The following is a 15,711-nucleotide window of genomic DNA, read 5'->3' on the forward strand; positions in this document are numbered from 1 at the left end:
ATTTTAATTGCAGTGTTGCTATGATCCTCCTTTACTGCCACCTCCCTGCTTCCCCTCAGTTGATTTACCCGGCATATGAGCGTGTGGCACTGTGTGAAAGACCGACCACATTAAAATAAACATAAAATAGCCCCAGTCTCTTTAAGGTCATATCTCATGCTGGTTTCACAGGGAAGGCTGGGAAGCTCACGCAGCCTCTCAGGGCTAGCAATGGGGGATTCCCTTTCTCCCCCCAAACCCTGACAAATGAGCTGTCTTTGCACACCCACCGGGTATTTGGCAGGTAAACAGCAGACCATCACACAGACCGGCCCAAGCAGAATTCCTGTCGGGGAAGCTCCTCCCATGCCAAGCCCTGCAGCCCCACGGGACCGGCACCCCATGCCCCAGCTCCCATCTCGGTGTCACCAGGGGAAAAGCTGGAGAGCTGAATGTCACATAACAGACTTTTCAGGAAGTCTCTGTAATTTCTTTAATTATTCAGACGACAGAGCACAAGGATAATAGCTTCAAGTACATTCTGATACATTATTTTTAACAGTAATAGATATGTATTTAGTCATAAACTATTCTGTAGCCACCACTATGTGTACATTTTATACAAACTATTGCCATACTCGGACCCTGAAAATGGACGGTGACATCTCCTAGACGTTTTGCACAAGGTTACGACAGTACATCCTTCATACGAGAGCTGTAGCTAGAGGTTGCATTGGTCCATCTAACAAAGCACTTGTACCGCGTGCCACGGAGAGGTGATCCAGATGTGATGTGCCGAAGGTTTTGGGAAGAGATGTAATAAATACATGGTGAGAGGGAGGCGTACAGTCACCAGAAACACGTGTGATGGAGCACAGCGCTGCGTTTTCTTACTCGGCGCAACGGGTTGATTCTAGCATACGGCGGCATCTGAGCTGCTCTTACACTGTAAAGCTCTGCCTTTTGGTGGAGATTAAAGGTGGTGGGATCTGATATGGTCTCTACTGGGGCACGTACCCTACTCTGTCAAAGCGTGGGGTATGCTCTGGCAGGTCTTTTTCATCTTGGTTGGACTGCAGCCCCCACACCAATGGCTTGCATTCTGTCACTGATATCCTTGAATGCTTCCACTGCACGACCCCTGGAGGAGGTAGGTTTCCACGTTGTCATTTTCTGAGAGCAAAGACCTTACAAAATGGCAGCCACTGTTCAGAGACAGGGATCAGAGAGCCGAGAAGCCCTGACACTGCCATAGGAGGGACAAACCCTTAAAAAAGCAGAGACTCATTTGTTCCATGTCCGTATTTTTACATCCGTGCTTGCAGCCCTCAACGCACCAGCAGCCCCTAAAGACCCAGAAGTGGCAGAGTCCCAGCCCTGGTACCTGCAGTGCACAGTCCCCATGCCACTGAGAGGTGACACCGCTGCCACCACTGTGGTGGTGACCCCAGGGATGGCTGGAGTGCTGCAGAGGATGACATTTACTGAGATGGAGTAGCTGATTGCAGCTTCAGTCTGCGGTCAGAGGGTCTTCAGGCTCCCAAATCACTTCTCGCTTGCAAGCATGCCTGCCCAAGGGACAAATCCAGTTCCTTCTAAGGTTGGAGTAGAGGTTCCTCTGACCTTCAGCACGAGCTGGCTGCCCCATTCCAGTGCAAAGCTTCTGTCCCCTGCCCGAGGCCACGGCTCTGCTCTCATCCCGGCAGTCCACATGGGCACTGCTGTACTGTGAGCGTCACCGGCAGGCTCACCGACATCTGGCTACCTTGGCCACCACCAAGAACCATTCCAGAAGCTCCACGGGAGGACATGGACCTCAACTGTAGGCTGCCAGGAACAAGAGAGACCACCTCTTTTCATCCATCTGTTGGAGGCTGTATGCGTGTCCAGGCTTGGCTACCGCCTCCCATCACTGCTCCAGAAACTCCCAGGCTTTGATCACAGAAGAGCACACTGCTCCTCCATGCATCATCCCAGGAGGACATCTGAACACCACGGAGCTGCCTTCCATCCCGGTGGAGGACACGGCCACATCTCTGGAGCACAGTGCTGCCCAAAGGGTGAACATCCTAAACCAGTGAGTAATGGAAACTGAAGAAATGGTGAGAAGACATTCAAGGAAAGCTCCCTTCCAGCATGGTCTTGTCTCAGACACAGACACAAAATGTTTTGCAAAATTTTTCAAGGGATCATGAAAAGCCTCCATGGAGGAGAGAGGGTCACACACAGTGCAGCAGAACCTCACTGATCAGCACCCCCAAACTGAGCTCCTGGTGGGCTTGGAGCTGTGCTCCAGTGGGAGGGCACGGGGGTGGCCTCCTCGCCCTCCTCCTAAAATATGTCTCCAATGCATTCACTAATCCATGGCTGAGGGTGGACAGGGATGCATTACAACTAAGGCATGGCTCTCAGTATAAATGAGCAATTTTTGTTCCCTTTTTTTTTTGACCAAGGGTATTTTGCTCTTCTCCTGGTGGCCCCAAGCCCTACATCTTTACTCAGGCAAGGTGGCCACTGAAATCCGGTGGCCAGATCCTTCTTTCAGCATCAGCAACAAGAATCCCAGTTAATTCACCAAAACCAGTGCCAGCTCCCCAGGTAGGCGTCTTCAGGGGATGCAAATTAAAGCTAATCAAACCCATGGAGGTGCTGCAATGTGAATGCAGCTGCCTGCCTTCAGGTTAGTTTGCTTCAAAGGGTTTAGAGCCCTTGGGAATCCATCAAGAGTTGCCCGCAGCATCCAGATCAGACCGGGAGGAGGATGAGGACCCGGCGCTGAAATTGGAAGAGGGGAAACATTGCCTGAGCAAGGACGGGGAGACTGGGTGCTGGTGAGGGAAAAGGGAAAAATCTGCCCAGTTGTTAGTGCGAATGAGTGAGGTTCTACTGTTAGTACAACAGGTTCCAGGTTATGAGCCGATGTGATGGATCTCTTTCCTTATTCAAAGTACCAAAATTAAAAGTTATAAGCAACATATATAAATAAAATAATGGGCACTCCTGTAGGCATTATATTTCCTAAACCAATAAGCCAAAAAATAAAAAAAATATAAAAATAAAAAAAAAGAAAAAAATGGGATGCACCAGGAACTCTTAGTTATTATATACTAACCAGACTGTGCATGGCACATTTTATTTCTATAAAACTATTAAAACTATTACAAAATATTCAAAAATACATTTTAGTAAATTTACAGCAGTTATTTCTCAATTTATTAATGCAAAACATCCTTTTCTCCCCTCTGTACAAACTACCGTCTCCATCGTCACAGAATTGCCGCCATGTGCGCTTTTTAAAAAATATTATTTTCTAATAAACTTTTCTTGAAGTTAAAAATAACAAAGTTTCTTACGGTTTTTGCAAATAAAAAGTTTGTGTAACAGTCTTGACTTCCATGAACGTGGCCAAATGGTGTTTTTTTTTACAAAGCAAAATATTTAAGAGACATGGAAAACAATACAGGAAATGACGTTACATTTGAAACTATTTAAATTAAAATAATATATTCTCATATTTTACACTATTTCAAAAAATGAAATGTGATTCAGTTAAGTATTGATCTCTCAAAAAAATCTAATTTACAATTCTGTGTATAAAAATATAATTTACGGACCCCCATGAAGTTTTTCTCTTTTTTTTTCTTTTTTTTTTTCTTTTTCTTTTTGTTTGCTTGCTTGTTACTCTAGACTCACTGAAATGAAGGAGCAATGTAATGGAGAGATGGGGAAGTACAGAATTTTGCTTTCTGAAAGTCAGGACACACGTGACATGTAGAAAAATAGACTCTGCGCGGTTTTGCTCGGCCTCACAAAATAATTTTTTTCCCCTGTGAGTACAGTTCACATGATAATAAATTATCAAAGAAACTATTTAAGGCTCTTGAAGGTCCGGTTCATATCATTTAAAACATCTATTCAACATACCAAAGAAATAAATATCCAGGAGAGGAAGAAAAAAACAACAACAACAACAAAACAATGAACAAAACAAAAACAACAACAAAAAACACAAATAAAAATATATATATATTTATAAACTAAACGGAACAGAACTTCCCGGGGTCTTTGTTTCCCTTAAAGTCTACTTTGGACTGTTCTACTTAATTATTATTATTTTATTATTATTATTTTTAAGTCTTAATCCGTGCTCTTTTTTAAAAATATGCAATTTTTTCTCCTTTTTTTTTTTTCCTTTTCCATTTCATTTGGGTTATTTCCTTTTTTTTTCTTCTTCTTCTTCCTTTTTTTTTTTCCTCCTTCCCCTCCCGCCCTCCCCCAAAACACCCCAGCCCCATTTTCTCCCTCTCTTCCTCCCGCTCCGTCTCTGTCCCTCTCCGGCCGCTCTCAGCTGGCCGGCGCCACCATGCCCAGCGGGTGCAGCGCGTCGCCATCCAGCACCCAGCTGCCGATGCGGTAGAGGAGCCGCGAGTACCAGTGCACGCCGGTGGTGGCGGTGGCGGTGACGGGGGCGTCCCCGCCGGGGCAGATGGCGGCCAGCAGCCCCTGGAGCAAGCGGAAAGGCGCGAAGGCCCAGTGGGCCCAGCCATGCTCCTCGATGACGGCGTAGCAGGAGGCCAGCACCCGGTTGATGAGGATGGTGCCCTGGGCAGTGAGCGGGGCGTAGGCCCCCGACGCCTCCTCCCTCAGCGTGACGCGGTGCACGGCCGCCGGTAGCAGCTGCCGCCCGCCCTCGCCCAGCACGTAGACTCGCTGGCCAGGCCTCACGCGGCTGGCGTAGAGGGCACGGCCTCCGGCGGGCCCCAAAACCTGCGACTGGTTGTGCTGGGGGGCCACGAAGAGCAGGTGGGCCGCCGTCAGCAGCAGCCGGGCCCGGGGCTGCCGTGTCTCGATGACGTAGAAGAGCTTGCGGGAGCCGTCCTCGCGGTCGAGGAAGGTGAGGAAGTCACTGTAGAGCAGCCGGCCCTCGGCGTCGGCCGCCAGCACGCGGTCCCCAGGGCTCAGGTCCTTCACCAGCTTGGTGCCGCCGTGTTCCAGGTGCACCGTGGCCGAGCCGGGGAAGCAGCCCCCAGATTTGGCCGCCACCGAGTTTTCTGTGCAAGAAGAGAGGCACAGCAGGGTTAGAGCGGGCACAGATCCCACCCGTGGGTCCCACCCATAGGTCCCACCCACCCCAAACATCTCCAGAACCTCAGCCAGCCCCAAAAGTCCCCTTCCACCAACACAATGCCATGGCCATCCGGGTGGGCCTCCCTTTGGAGCCTGTCAGTCGCGTTCGCCTCCTTGGGCAAACTGGCCAAAACACCTTGGCTGAAAAAGCTGTTCCGGAATAAATATTTTTCCAGGAGGAGCTTTTCACGTGGGTGCTGTTTGCCCTGTGCCTGACAGCTGCTGCCAGGTAACTCATGGGCCTGCAAAGCAGAGCGGCTCTGCTGGAAGGAGGTCGCTCCTCCTCTGGGGGGCTGTTCCCCGTGCTCAGTGCCCTCAGGGAACTCATACTAAAGGAGCCCATCTCCTAGGCAGTGAACACCACGGGGCAGGAGGGTGTCTTTTTCTGGTTTGTGTTTTATTCCCATGGAAAACAGCAGGGAGAGACCCTCCAGATTTGCCGAGCCCTCCTCCTATGGCTGGCACACCTCACCGTTCTGCCATTATACCAACACTGCCCCAGCTCTCTCTGCCTTCCCACTCAGCACAGCATCTTTTGGGGTTCGCACCCCATCCCTGGTAACACACCTGCCCTGCAGTCCCCAGGACTTCTGTTCACTCCTCTGCCCAAACAAAAGCCTCTCCCTCACCTTCCCACCCCACCAAAAGCAAGGTTCTGTCCTGGAACGGTGGTTCTAGGGCATCCCCATGCCTACGCCCAACACAAGCACCTCCTTCACGTGTTCATTTGCTGCTGGAACTACTCAGAGGTTTGACACTAAATGCTGTAGCCACCAATGTTGCTTTTGAGCACTAGCAGGAAAAATAACTGTAGGTTTAAACAAAACAGAAATAGCAACAAGGTTTTAAAGTGTCTCCTGCTAATTCCCTTATGAAAGTTTAGCCTTGCGCAGTATGGTTGGAAAGGACCATTTCCATTTTCCAAACTTAGCCTAGGGACTGCGGGGTCTCATTTTTTCTACATTGGGCTGTAGCCCATGGTATGTCACTGCAGCAAGTGCCTTTGCTACAGTCATCAACATTCCTGATCCTTCCCTTGCCTTCACTTGGTTTCTCCCAGTTACTCACTATGCCAATTCAGAGTCCTGGTAATTTATCTCCTAAAGGCAGTCGGATTTTATATTTTGCTTCTGTGGCTGGTGCTGGAGCTATTATGATTTAAATAAACACTTGGAGTGTCTCCTAATGACTTTCTCAGGAAGGACAGGAAGGGCGAAAATTAGAATGTTATTGATTTGCTAACGACTTTATCACTTCTCCTTCAGAAATGAAGCAGCGAGATCTCCAAGGCCTCTTCAGGGAGGACATGGCAACAAACAAGCTATGTGTTTTATGTGGAGTCCTCCACTAGCAAACTACACCTTCATACAAGCCCGCAGCAAAGGTCTGGCTTGAGCTTTGTTTGCATATTCAGGGACTTGATGAATAGATCTAGTAGTGTAGCAGCTCTACAAACATGCCAGTGAATTGGCAGAGGTGTGAAAATCTGCCTCTTTGAGCAGCGCTTGTTTGGGTTCTCTAATTAAAATCCAATAAAGGATCAGCATTGTCATTCTGATTCATGTAATAAATGCAGACACTCTTGGAAGAGAGGACACTTCCATTTTTTTTCCCAGCTTCTTCCCCCCCTTTCTCCCCCTCCCTATTTGTTCAGGTGCAGAAACCCTATGTGCCAATTCACACACATACTCTCCAAAAAACCCAGGACCTTCCAAGCACTATTTGCACAGCAGAGCCACTTTTCCAAGGCACTCAAGATGTGTATTTGAATTTTAAATGTAGAAGCTTGCTCTAAATACTTGCTGTGGTGCATTATCAATGTCCCTTTTACCACCCCTGCCTCTCCCTCCTCTGTCCTGGTGACAATAATTCAGGCCTTGGGGGAACTCTTCTTTGCATTCCAGTCTCTGGGATCATACTTTTTGCAAACAGAGATCTAGATAAAGAATCTTCCTGCCTGCCATTATGGGGGTTTAATCTTCTCATAAGATGCTCTGTCATGAAACGAGGTTTCCACAGTGTGAAACCAGACCAAGCGGGTGGAATTCAAGCCTGCTCCCTCGCAACCCGCGTGGTACAGTCACACGACCCTGCCTGACACGCACTAAATGTTACCCCAAAGTCCGCGTGTGCGGAATCTCAATGAGCAGCTCGGGGTTGCTCCTCTCCTATGAAATATACATGGAGGTGGATTAGGGTGGCCGCCTGCAAGAAGGTTTTTGTGCGCCACAATCAGACACCTTGAGCTATAAAGCCCATCCTCGCTATTGAAAGGGACGTTTCATACCACAACAACCCTGACGGCTTTGCGGAGACCCCTTTGGGCTAGAAAGGAGTGGGGAGATGAACAAAAGCGGTGTCAGGCTGTGGAGACAAAGTCCTTATGGGCCTGGAGAGGTCCTGCTTTGGTCTGGGCGGCTTCAGGCTGCACCGAGGGGATGAACCCCACTTACAGACAGGTATGGTGAGGCCAGCCAGGTATCCCTGACATGGGGGCTGCAGGTTTCGAAGTAAACGGCTATATTTAGAGAAAGCCCATTATTTTCTTTTGCGCCCAAGTGTTTCTTGACACTCGCAGCGCTCTGCCAGGCTGGAGGATGCTGTTACAACGCGCTCCAGCTGCAGGAGGTGGTGACGGCGGCTGGCACTCGCCAACCGGTTCGCTCAAATAAATAAAAATAAATAAATAAATAAATAAATAAAAAGGTGCCAAACTGCGCGGAGAAAATGCAACTCTGCGAGCTGGGGATTTCTTGCGAGCTGTTCCCGGGTTGAGACAGCGTGTGGCGTTGTAAGCACAGGGGAGGGGAGGGAAAAAAAAAAAACGAGATGTGTTTGTATCTGCATCTGGGAATTTCCTAGCGGCTACCGGCAAAGGCAGGGGACCACGTTATGTATTTATTTTCCTGGCCGGCTCTCGCTCCGAGATTAGCGATCGCGAGGAAGGCGTGCAGCCAGCGGGGCGGCTGGAGACGGCCACCGGCTGTTTGTGCCGAGCACGCTCTTTGGATGGGGAAAGCACAAAATCCCACGGTGGGAGAAGGGTGTGTGGCTGCTCGTGGGAAGGCTGGCCAAACAAACAGGCGAAAGAAAACGCTGTCAAAAAGTGCTGCAGCTGGCTGAGCTTTTTTTTTTTTTTTTTTTTTTTCCTTTCTTTTGTACCCCCTCTGCTCGGAGGCGGGAGGAGGCAGGTGCGGGGCGGGCAGGGCGGATGGGGACGGGGATACGGGGGACCTGGAGGCACAGAGAAGGGCCCGGGGGTGTCCCCCCCGTCTTACCTGCTTTGACGGAGCAGTGGATGTGCGCCTTGGACTCGTAGTACACCCAGTCGAAGCCGGCCTCGACGGCGAGGCGGGCCAGCATGCCGTACTTGCTGCGGTCCCGATCCGACGTGGTGATGTCCACGGCTCGCCCCTCGTAGTGCAGCGACTCCTCGGAGTGGTGGCCGTCCTCGTCCCAGCCCTCGGTCACCCGCAGCTTCACCCCGGGCCACTGGTTCATCACCGAGATCGCCAGGGCGTTCAGCTTGTCCTTGCAGCGCTGCGGGGACACGGGCACACAGGGAAAGGTTGCGGGGACACTGCTGCAGCCAAGCCCTGATCCCCCACCACTCCCCCCCCCAAAAAAAAACAACTCTTTGCACCCCCAAGGTCGCATCCTGCCCTCCCTCCCTAGCCAAAATCAGCGGTAGCCCCCCCCAAAAAGAACCGCAGGGCGGGCTGAGCATCTCCTCCCCCGCTGCCAGGGAGGCAGGTGAGGAAGAGGAGGAAGGAGGATGAGACTTGGGGGCACGGGAGGAAGAGGGGGTGAAAAGCCAGGAGCGGGGGCCGGGATGGAGCCGCCCCCTCCCCGGCACTGGCGCCGGGCCGTGGGTGCGTGGCTTCAGAGCCACCCGCAGGGAGAAGATTCCTGCCGCCGAGCGCCCTGTCCCCTTCCCGAGAGCAAAGTTTCTGCCGAGAGCAATCGCTCGCCATCTCAAAGTCCCCCCGGCGTGTCTCCCCGGGTTTTTTCGGCTTAATTCTGTGTTGAAAGCGGTCTCAGTACATGTTAACTGCCTTTATGCGCTGGAGGGAGGGGTGTTTTTATTTATATATATATATATACATATATATTTTATTATTTTTTTTTCTTTCTCCTCCTTTGCCCATCGCTCATTAGAGCCCTCAAAGCAGTACGGGCTGGGAGCCTTCATCCCTCTTCAACACACATCCGAGCTCACCTCGAAATACGAACAAACCCACGGCAGAAAGAGCACAGCTCTTAGAGGAAAGATGGAAAGCAAGGGAGGGCCAAGCAGAGAAGTTAGGCGAGGCGGGGATGCTACGAGGGCTGCGAGAGCCTTTGTGTGGAAGGGAAAGGTTTCGGGCCCCGTGGGGAAGCACCGCAGGGTTTTTCCTTCTCCCCTCCTGAGGCCTCTGCCTCCCCTGGGGCTGCACAGTGCGCTGCGGGTCCTGAGGGGCCGGGAGGATGGCGGGTGCAGAGGGGTGGGGGGAGATGAGGAGGGGAAAGGGAGGGAAGTGATGCAGAGGTGGAGGGGGTGAGCTCTAAATGAGACCCTAAAAGTTAGGGGGATTCGTGTCTTGGCCAAGAGCGGGGCCAGGGCAGCTCTCTGCAGGGGAAGGGGCTGGCAGCCCCAAGACACGGGAAATCAGCACCCAAAGCTCTGAAAAGCGCTCGGCTACAGGTACAACATCAGCAAAAAAAAAATCACGCGTGGCCAACTGCCCCCAACCCCTTCCCCTTTTTTATTTGAGAGGAAAACAACCCACGGGTGTCCCCGGCGTGGCCCCAGCAGCTCCCCCCGGGCTCCCGCAGCCCCCCCGGCCCGCCGAGCACCACAAAGGAGGCCGGGCCCGGCCATTATTCCGGCGACACTGCTTTTAGGGACGTGACAAGGTTGCTCAACAAGAAAGTTGCCGTGTGTATATATCACGGCCATAAAAAAAAAAAAAAAAAAAAGCCATGCCAGCAATACGCGTCTCCCGCCGAGATACCGAGCGCAATCGCGGCTTCACTTTGGACTCTCCGGCCTGGCTCTTGACGCAAAGAGCCGGGCGTTTGGGGATTTTCAACCCAATTCCCGGCAGCAAAGCCCAGCAGGACGAGGAAGTTGAGTTGGACTTTCGTTTTTCACCCCCCTATTTTTTTTTTTTTACCCCCTCCCTCGCACACCTGGAGGATGGCTGGGCTCCTCCGATGAGTTATTTAGGGGCGAAGGACCGGGCTCCGGGAGGGATAAAGAGGCAGAAAGGAGCTCCTAAAGGACTTTTCCTCCCTTTCATACCGCCTGAGCTGGATTGTCGGAGTCAAAAGCCGTGAAGCCCAGACTATTTATTAATTCATTGGGTCGTGTGCCACAAATCAAGCCCAATTCTGTTCAGCCACCGTGAAGCTCAGCAGGGCTGCCTCCACTAACGCTTTGTGTGGAGGCAAAGTTGTTCAACAAGCCCTCTCCTGCCAGCTCCTAATCTCTTCACAAATGAATTGCTTGAAGGAAACACTTAACAGGTACCTGTCAGTGTAAACAACCTGGTGGGCTTCCTAAATGCCAAGTTGATCTCTAAATTCCTCACATCACGCACCGGTTGTGTGCCTGCATTACGCGAGATTGCGAGTTTATTTCATACAAATTCCAGCTTTATCATACTGCCCCGGCCTCCTTATCTCTTGGCCGGATCCAGCCAATGGCTGGGGTGGGGGGGAGGAAGGGGGAGCCTTCAGCAAACTGCTGTTGTCACCTGCAAAGTTGAGAACCTGACTTCCCGAGCTCTGTTTGCGTTTTTTTTTTCTTTTTTTTTTTTTTTTTTTCTTTCCCCCTCCGGAGTTAATATTAACCAGCGGCTAATGCATTCGGCAGCTATTCTCCAAGTTTAACGATACTATTCGGGGAAGATCTCTCCATGCTTGAAGGGCTGGCCAAGCGGGCGGTGCGGGGCTGGGGTTTAACGAGAGGGAAAAGGGACACGGCACCTCGGGGGCTGTCCCCAGACCCCTCCCCAGTCCCTGCCAGCACCGTCTCGGGGAGCCGGGGCCCGGCTGCGCCCCCGACCCCTCCGGGGTACCCCCATCCCTTCTCCCCCCCCCCCCCCCCCCCTCCTCATCTCCCCAGCCCGCTTCCCCCTTTGTGTCTAAGGCACGGGCACTGAAGGAAAAAAAAAAAAAAAAGTATTTGTTTTCGTTTCGTTCGTCTGAGGGAAGTTGACAGAAGGTCAGGAGTTCAGCCGCTGCCAGCTAATGCAGCCGAAAGCGGCCAGCCGCGGAGCCGGGGAGAGCCGCGGGGCCGGGGTCAGCTCTGCTGCCAACCCCCCCCCCTCCCCGGCCCTATAACCCACCTTCCCGGCCCTACAGCCCACCTTCCCGGCCCTGCAGCCCACTTTCCCGGCCCTACACCCCCTACCCGGCTCCGCCGCCCCCCGCACACGAACCGCCGCGGCCGCGCAGGGATGCGCCGTGTCCCGGCGGGCGCCCGACTCCCGCGGAGCCTCCCTGCGGAGGGAAGGGGGAAAAGCCGAGGCGGCGCGATCGATGGGCGAGAGGAGTTCAGCGGAGCTGAAAATGCGGGAGATGCGCCCGCACGGCTCGCACGGGGGGGGGGGGGGGGGCGGAGGAGCGCGCAGCGGGGGCGCGCAGCGCCGGGCCGGGGATGCTCCGCGCACCGCGATGCGCGCAGCGAGCACCGCGATCCGAGCGGAGAGCACCGCGATCCGAGCGGAGAGCACCGAGATCCTTGCTCCCAGCTCCCAGCACCGCACCCCGAGCCCTCAGCACCGCTCTCCCCCCCCCCCCCCCCCGCCCAGCTCCCAGCGCCGCGCACCCGGCTCCGCGCTCCTCCGCAGCCGCGCAGCGCAGCGCGGCGGGGCGGGCGGTGGCGCCGTGGCCGAGGCGCGCCGCCGCGCTCCCGGGGACCGGCCGATTTAAGGTGGTCGGCACGAGATGGTGCCCGACGCCGCCGGTCCCTCGCCCCCCGGAGAGCCGGCAAACGTGCGGAAAATCAGGCCCGAGGAGCGGGGAGAGTTTGGGAAATTCCCCCCCCACGCCCCCCCGCCCCGGCACACACACACACACGCACACCCCCTCGCCGTCCACTCCCCGCCTAGTCCTTCCAGGCGAGTCCTGTTCCAGCGCTGAAGGTGGGGCTTAAATGTATTAATATTAAAAAAGCGCTGTTGACCTATATTTGGAGGAAACCCATTTCCAGTGCCTAGATTGCATGTAGTTTCAGAAACTCCGGGATTGGCAGAGCAATTGACTTCACCGAGCTCTCTGGTGAGCATGAATAATAATTATGAGGTGACTCTTTGAGAGGTTCTCTCTCTCTCTTTCTCTCTCTCTTTTTGCATAAAATGGTTCCGCAATATGATTCCACCCGAGATCCAATATTTACCCAGTTGTAAACCTTGTGCCATCAGATTTTTTAAAACAGAAGGTGATGCAATGCTGATAAGTTGCAAGTCCCTCCCCTATGGAAGTACCAGAGCATTGGCGGCGAGCATCCTTAAAGAAATATCAATATATTTACGCTCTGATGGGCACAATTGCAAATGATGGTATTGCAATACGAGCTATATAATACGGAATCAGGAGAGGAATGGTCGATCCGGCTTCAGCTGCCTTTTGTGAGTGCACGACTGCATGCCTACTAAATTTAGAATATGCTCGCGAGGAGGAAAAAAAAAAAAAAAGAAGAAGAAGAAGAAGGATAAAATGAAATGAAAGAAAAAAAAAAGAAATGAAATCAAATAAAAAGATCAAGTCAGCAGGCGCACCAACCGAGGACTACGCTTGTAATAATGAGTGAGTGGCCTGGCGGTCACTATACACTTGGGGTCCTCTGAGCTGTATGCAATTCGTTTGATCAAAGTGCATCCTTGGGGACAAATGCAAACAGCAATCGCTAAACCAAGTTACAGGGAACGCCATGGCACGGTAATGACTGTAAGTATCACACAGATCCCCCACCAAATATCTAGCCAGCTCCAGCTCCAGCCCCTGCTAACTTGTCCTGGATAGATGGGGTTTACATTCAATGGGGGAAACTAGCCGAGTTTGGAGGGGCGGGGGGAGGAGGGGGAGAGGAAAAGGGGGGGCTTTCAAACATACTAAGACAGATGCGTCCTTTAGGATTGCTCAGAGAGGTTAACAAACACAAATACAGGTATCTCTGTGGCTCTACCTGAGTCATCAGTCTGTCAGCTCCCGTGTTCTCTTCATCCTTAAAAATAATGTCAGGGTTGTAATTTGGGGTTAGTTCTTTAAATCTCTCGGAGTTTCTTGTGATCTTCCCTTCATATCTTCCACTGGCCCCTAGGGTCTTCTCTGCCACATTGGGAATAAACTGCTTATAGGCTAAAGGGGTCAGCTTTTTGGGGTGTCTCCTTTTTCCAATGCCCCTGCCTGGTCCACAAGTCAGCCCAGAGGAGACTAAAAGAGCGCAGATGAAGCCCACCAAGAGAATTCTTGTCAACAGCAGCATTTCGTCCATTGAATCCAATTACTTCAAAGCTCTCTGTGCCTATCCCTGGCTGTCTCTCTAGAGCTCTCTCTCCTCCTATGTCCTTGTCTGCTTTCTGAATCGTATACTATCCACCGATCCCTAGCAAGACAGGTGCTGGAATGGCAGGCTTTAGGTCGCTGATAACGGAACACATCGGAGTTTGGTCGGGAGACAGCAAGCGAGAGACAAAAAGGGTCTGATTTTAATGGTAGCAAAGCAAGACGCTTGTGAGAGGAGTCTGCCTTTAGTTCTATATTATAGCTGCCAGGGCCGAGAGCTGATTGGCCAAGGCGAGACAGGCTTGTCTTCTGATGTTTTAACCCTCAAAAAGGCAACAAATTCTTGAAAGATTTTTTTTTTTCCTTTTACCTGAAGGGCTTGGAGCTGAAAGGGGTGGAGATTGCGCTTTCTTGGGATAACATCAATTACACGCTGTTTTTTTTTTTTTTCTTCTTAAAAAAAAAAAAAAAACTTTCTTGGCAGAATGGTACATTTGTCAGCAAGGGGAACAGATGCCTCTGTGAAATAAAAAAAAAATAATAAATAAATAAATAAGATTAGCAAGCTGCCTCGGTGCAAGGCAAGTTTCTAAGGGCAGTTGCAGGGAAATAAAATGCCGAATTATCGGGGAACAGTGCAAATAGAAACGTATTGGGGAACTAATAAAGCCCAGGGGAGGCATAATGCCATTTAGGGGTGATCCCACCTAAGTGGCTTTGTAACAGGTTTCTGCCCCCTGCAAAGAGATACTGCTCTCCCTCATAAAGCCACGCATTTTGAAAACACACTCCCCTTTTAGCTGATAAATGGCTACTTTGGGGGAAGAAAAAGGCAAGTTTGATAGGAGACGGCAGCTTTGTGAAGTTGGCGTGTCTGACTTTGTATCCCACAACTGCAAAGTGGAGGGACCCAAGCAACATTTTCTTCAAAGACCAGAGCTACCACCCGCTTTAAAATAAGGTAGTACCTTGGGAAGTGCAGGAAAAGTCAGCTGATTAAAAATAGATGGTCTCCTGAGCACGCTGGGGCTGTATTCTTTGTTTCTTTGCTCGAAGTCGAAGAGGAGCGTTTTAGACTCCTACACCTCCTCGCGGGGTGTCATTAAGTTTTTAAGAAAAGCGTAGTGTTGAAAGCATCCGCAAACACAATTAACAGAGATCGATCCAAGCAAAGTGAATGGAAAGGGGAGAAGTTTAATGTTAAATTAATTGTTATCTCATGCAGCGTGGCAAGTGATGTCTTTATCCCGATCTCCAAAAGCTACTAATCAGACAAAGGTGTTGAAAGACGAGCAAAATTGCAGAGATGGGGATGATAGAGCAGGTTAGACAGAAAAGCAGACTCCCATATGAACAAACACTTCTGTTCCTGTAAAGGGCTCATTTGCTTTTGCTCCAAAGGACATACAATTTCTAGAAACTTCAAGTTTTTAAAGAGTTCTTAAAATTACCAAGATGACATGCTGAAGTAATTCAAAGTCCAGTCTCTCAGAAAAAAAAAAAAAAAAACTTTATTTCAGGAAAAAAAAATGCAGCTCTTTGGGGCAAGCAATTATATGGGAGTTTTCCGGTCTGTGATATAGAGCTGAGTCGTAATCAACTTAAACCACGTGCAAATGGACTTTAAAATTAGTTTTTAAGAAGTAAAAAAAAAGTTGTATATCCACAAACTGCAACGAGCAGGACAACACGGACTTTCAAGGGACAAAGTGATCTTTTTACGTAAACTTCAGGAAAAAGCCGAAAGAAGCGGTCTGAAAGTCTCAAAGCGACTCTGACTGGTGCTCTTCCCCCTTGTGCAGCGTATTCTTTTCTTCTGTTATTTATGCTTCTTTGTAGAGCTTGAGTGAATCATTGATTTATCATTCCCAACTTTAAACTTAGGCGTTTTAACTTGGGAATGGGTAAAAGTTAGAAAGCCAGTAGCTTGTCTTCTAGGTTTTTATCAACCAGCTGAGCTGCAGAAACAAGTTGTATAACAGCTAAATACCTGCTTCATGCTACTAAAAAACAAACTGAAGTTTTATCTCCCCGTCTGCGTGCATGTGAGAAGACAGATACAAGGAATATATAATTTATACAAAAGAGGGTATGTTCTTTTGATGTGGTTGC

General features: G+C 50.8%; 1 protein-coding gene across 1 annotated transcript; it reads right to left on the reverse strand.

Moving 5' to 3' along the window:
- Nucleotides 1-458: 458 nt before the first annotated feature.
- On the reverse strand, nucleotides 459-14,016 carry SHH (sonic hedgehog signaling molecule). The gene is made up of 3 exons (XM_080581222.1): nucleotides 13,280-14,016; nucleotides 8,385-8,646; nucleotides 459-5,030 (listed from the first exon to the last, which is right to left on the reverse strand). Exons 1-3 carry the CDS (start codon nucleotides 13,586-13,588, stop codon nucleotides 4,324-4,326), a joined length of 1,278 nt encoding a protein of 425 aa, XP_080437348.1. The 5' UTR covers nucleotides 13,589-14,016; the 3' UTR covers nucleotides 459-4,323.
- Nucleotides 14,017-15,711: the final 1,695 nt, after the last annotated feature.

The sequence above is a fragment of the Anser brachyrhynchus genome (assembly GCF_964034855.1).
Source record: "Anser brachyrhynchus genome assembly, chromosome: 2".
NCBI lineage: Eukaryota > Metazoa > Chordata > Aves > Anseriformes > Anatidae > Anser > Anser brachyrhynchus.

What these genes read in the sequence shown, in the direction of transcription:
- SHH (XM_080581222.1), bottom strand. Translation starts at nt 13,588, where the DNA reads ATGGACGAAATGCTGCTGTTGACAAGAATTCTCTTGGTGGGCTTCATC. An exon ending in CTGACAGACTGATGACTCAG is followed by an intron (nt 8,647 to 13,279) that starts GTAGAGCCACAG and finishes GTGTCCCCGCAG; the next exon opens with CGCTGCAAGGACAAGCTGAA. An exon ending in CCACTGCTCCGTCAAAGCAG is followed by an intron (nt 5,031 to 8,384) that starts GTAAGACGGGGG and finishes CTTCTTGCACAG; the next exon opens with AAAACTCGGTGGCGGCCAAA.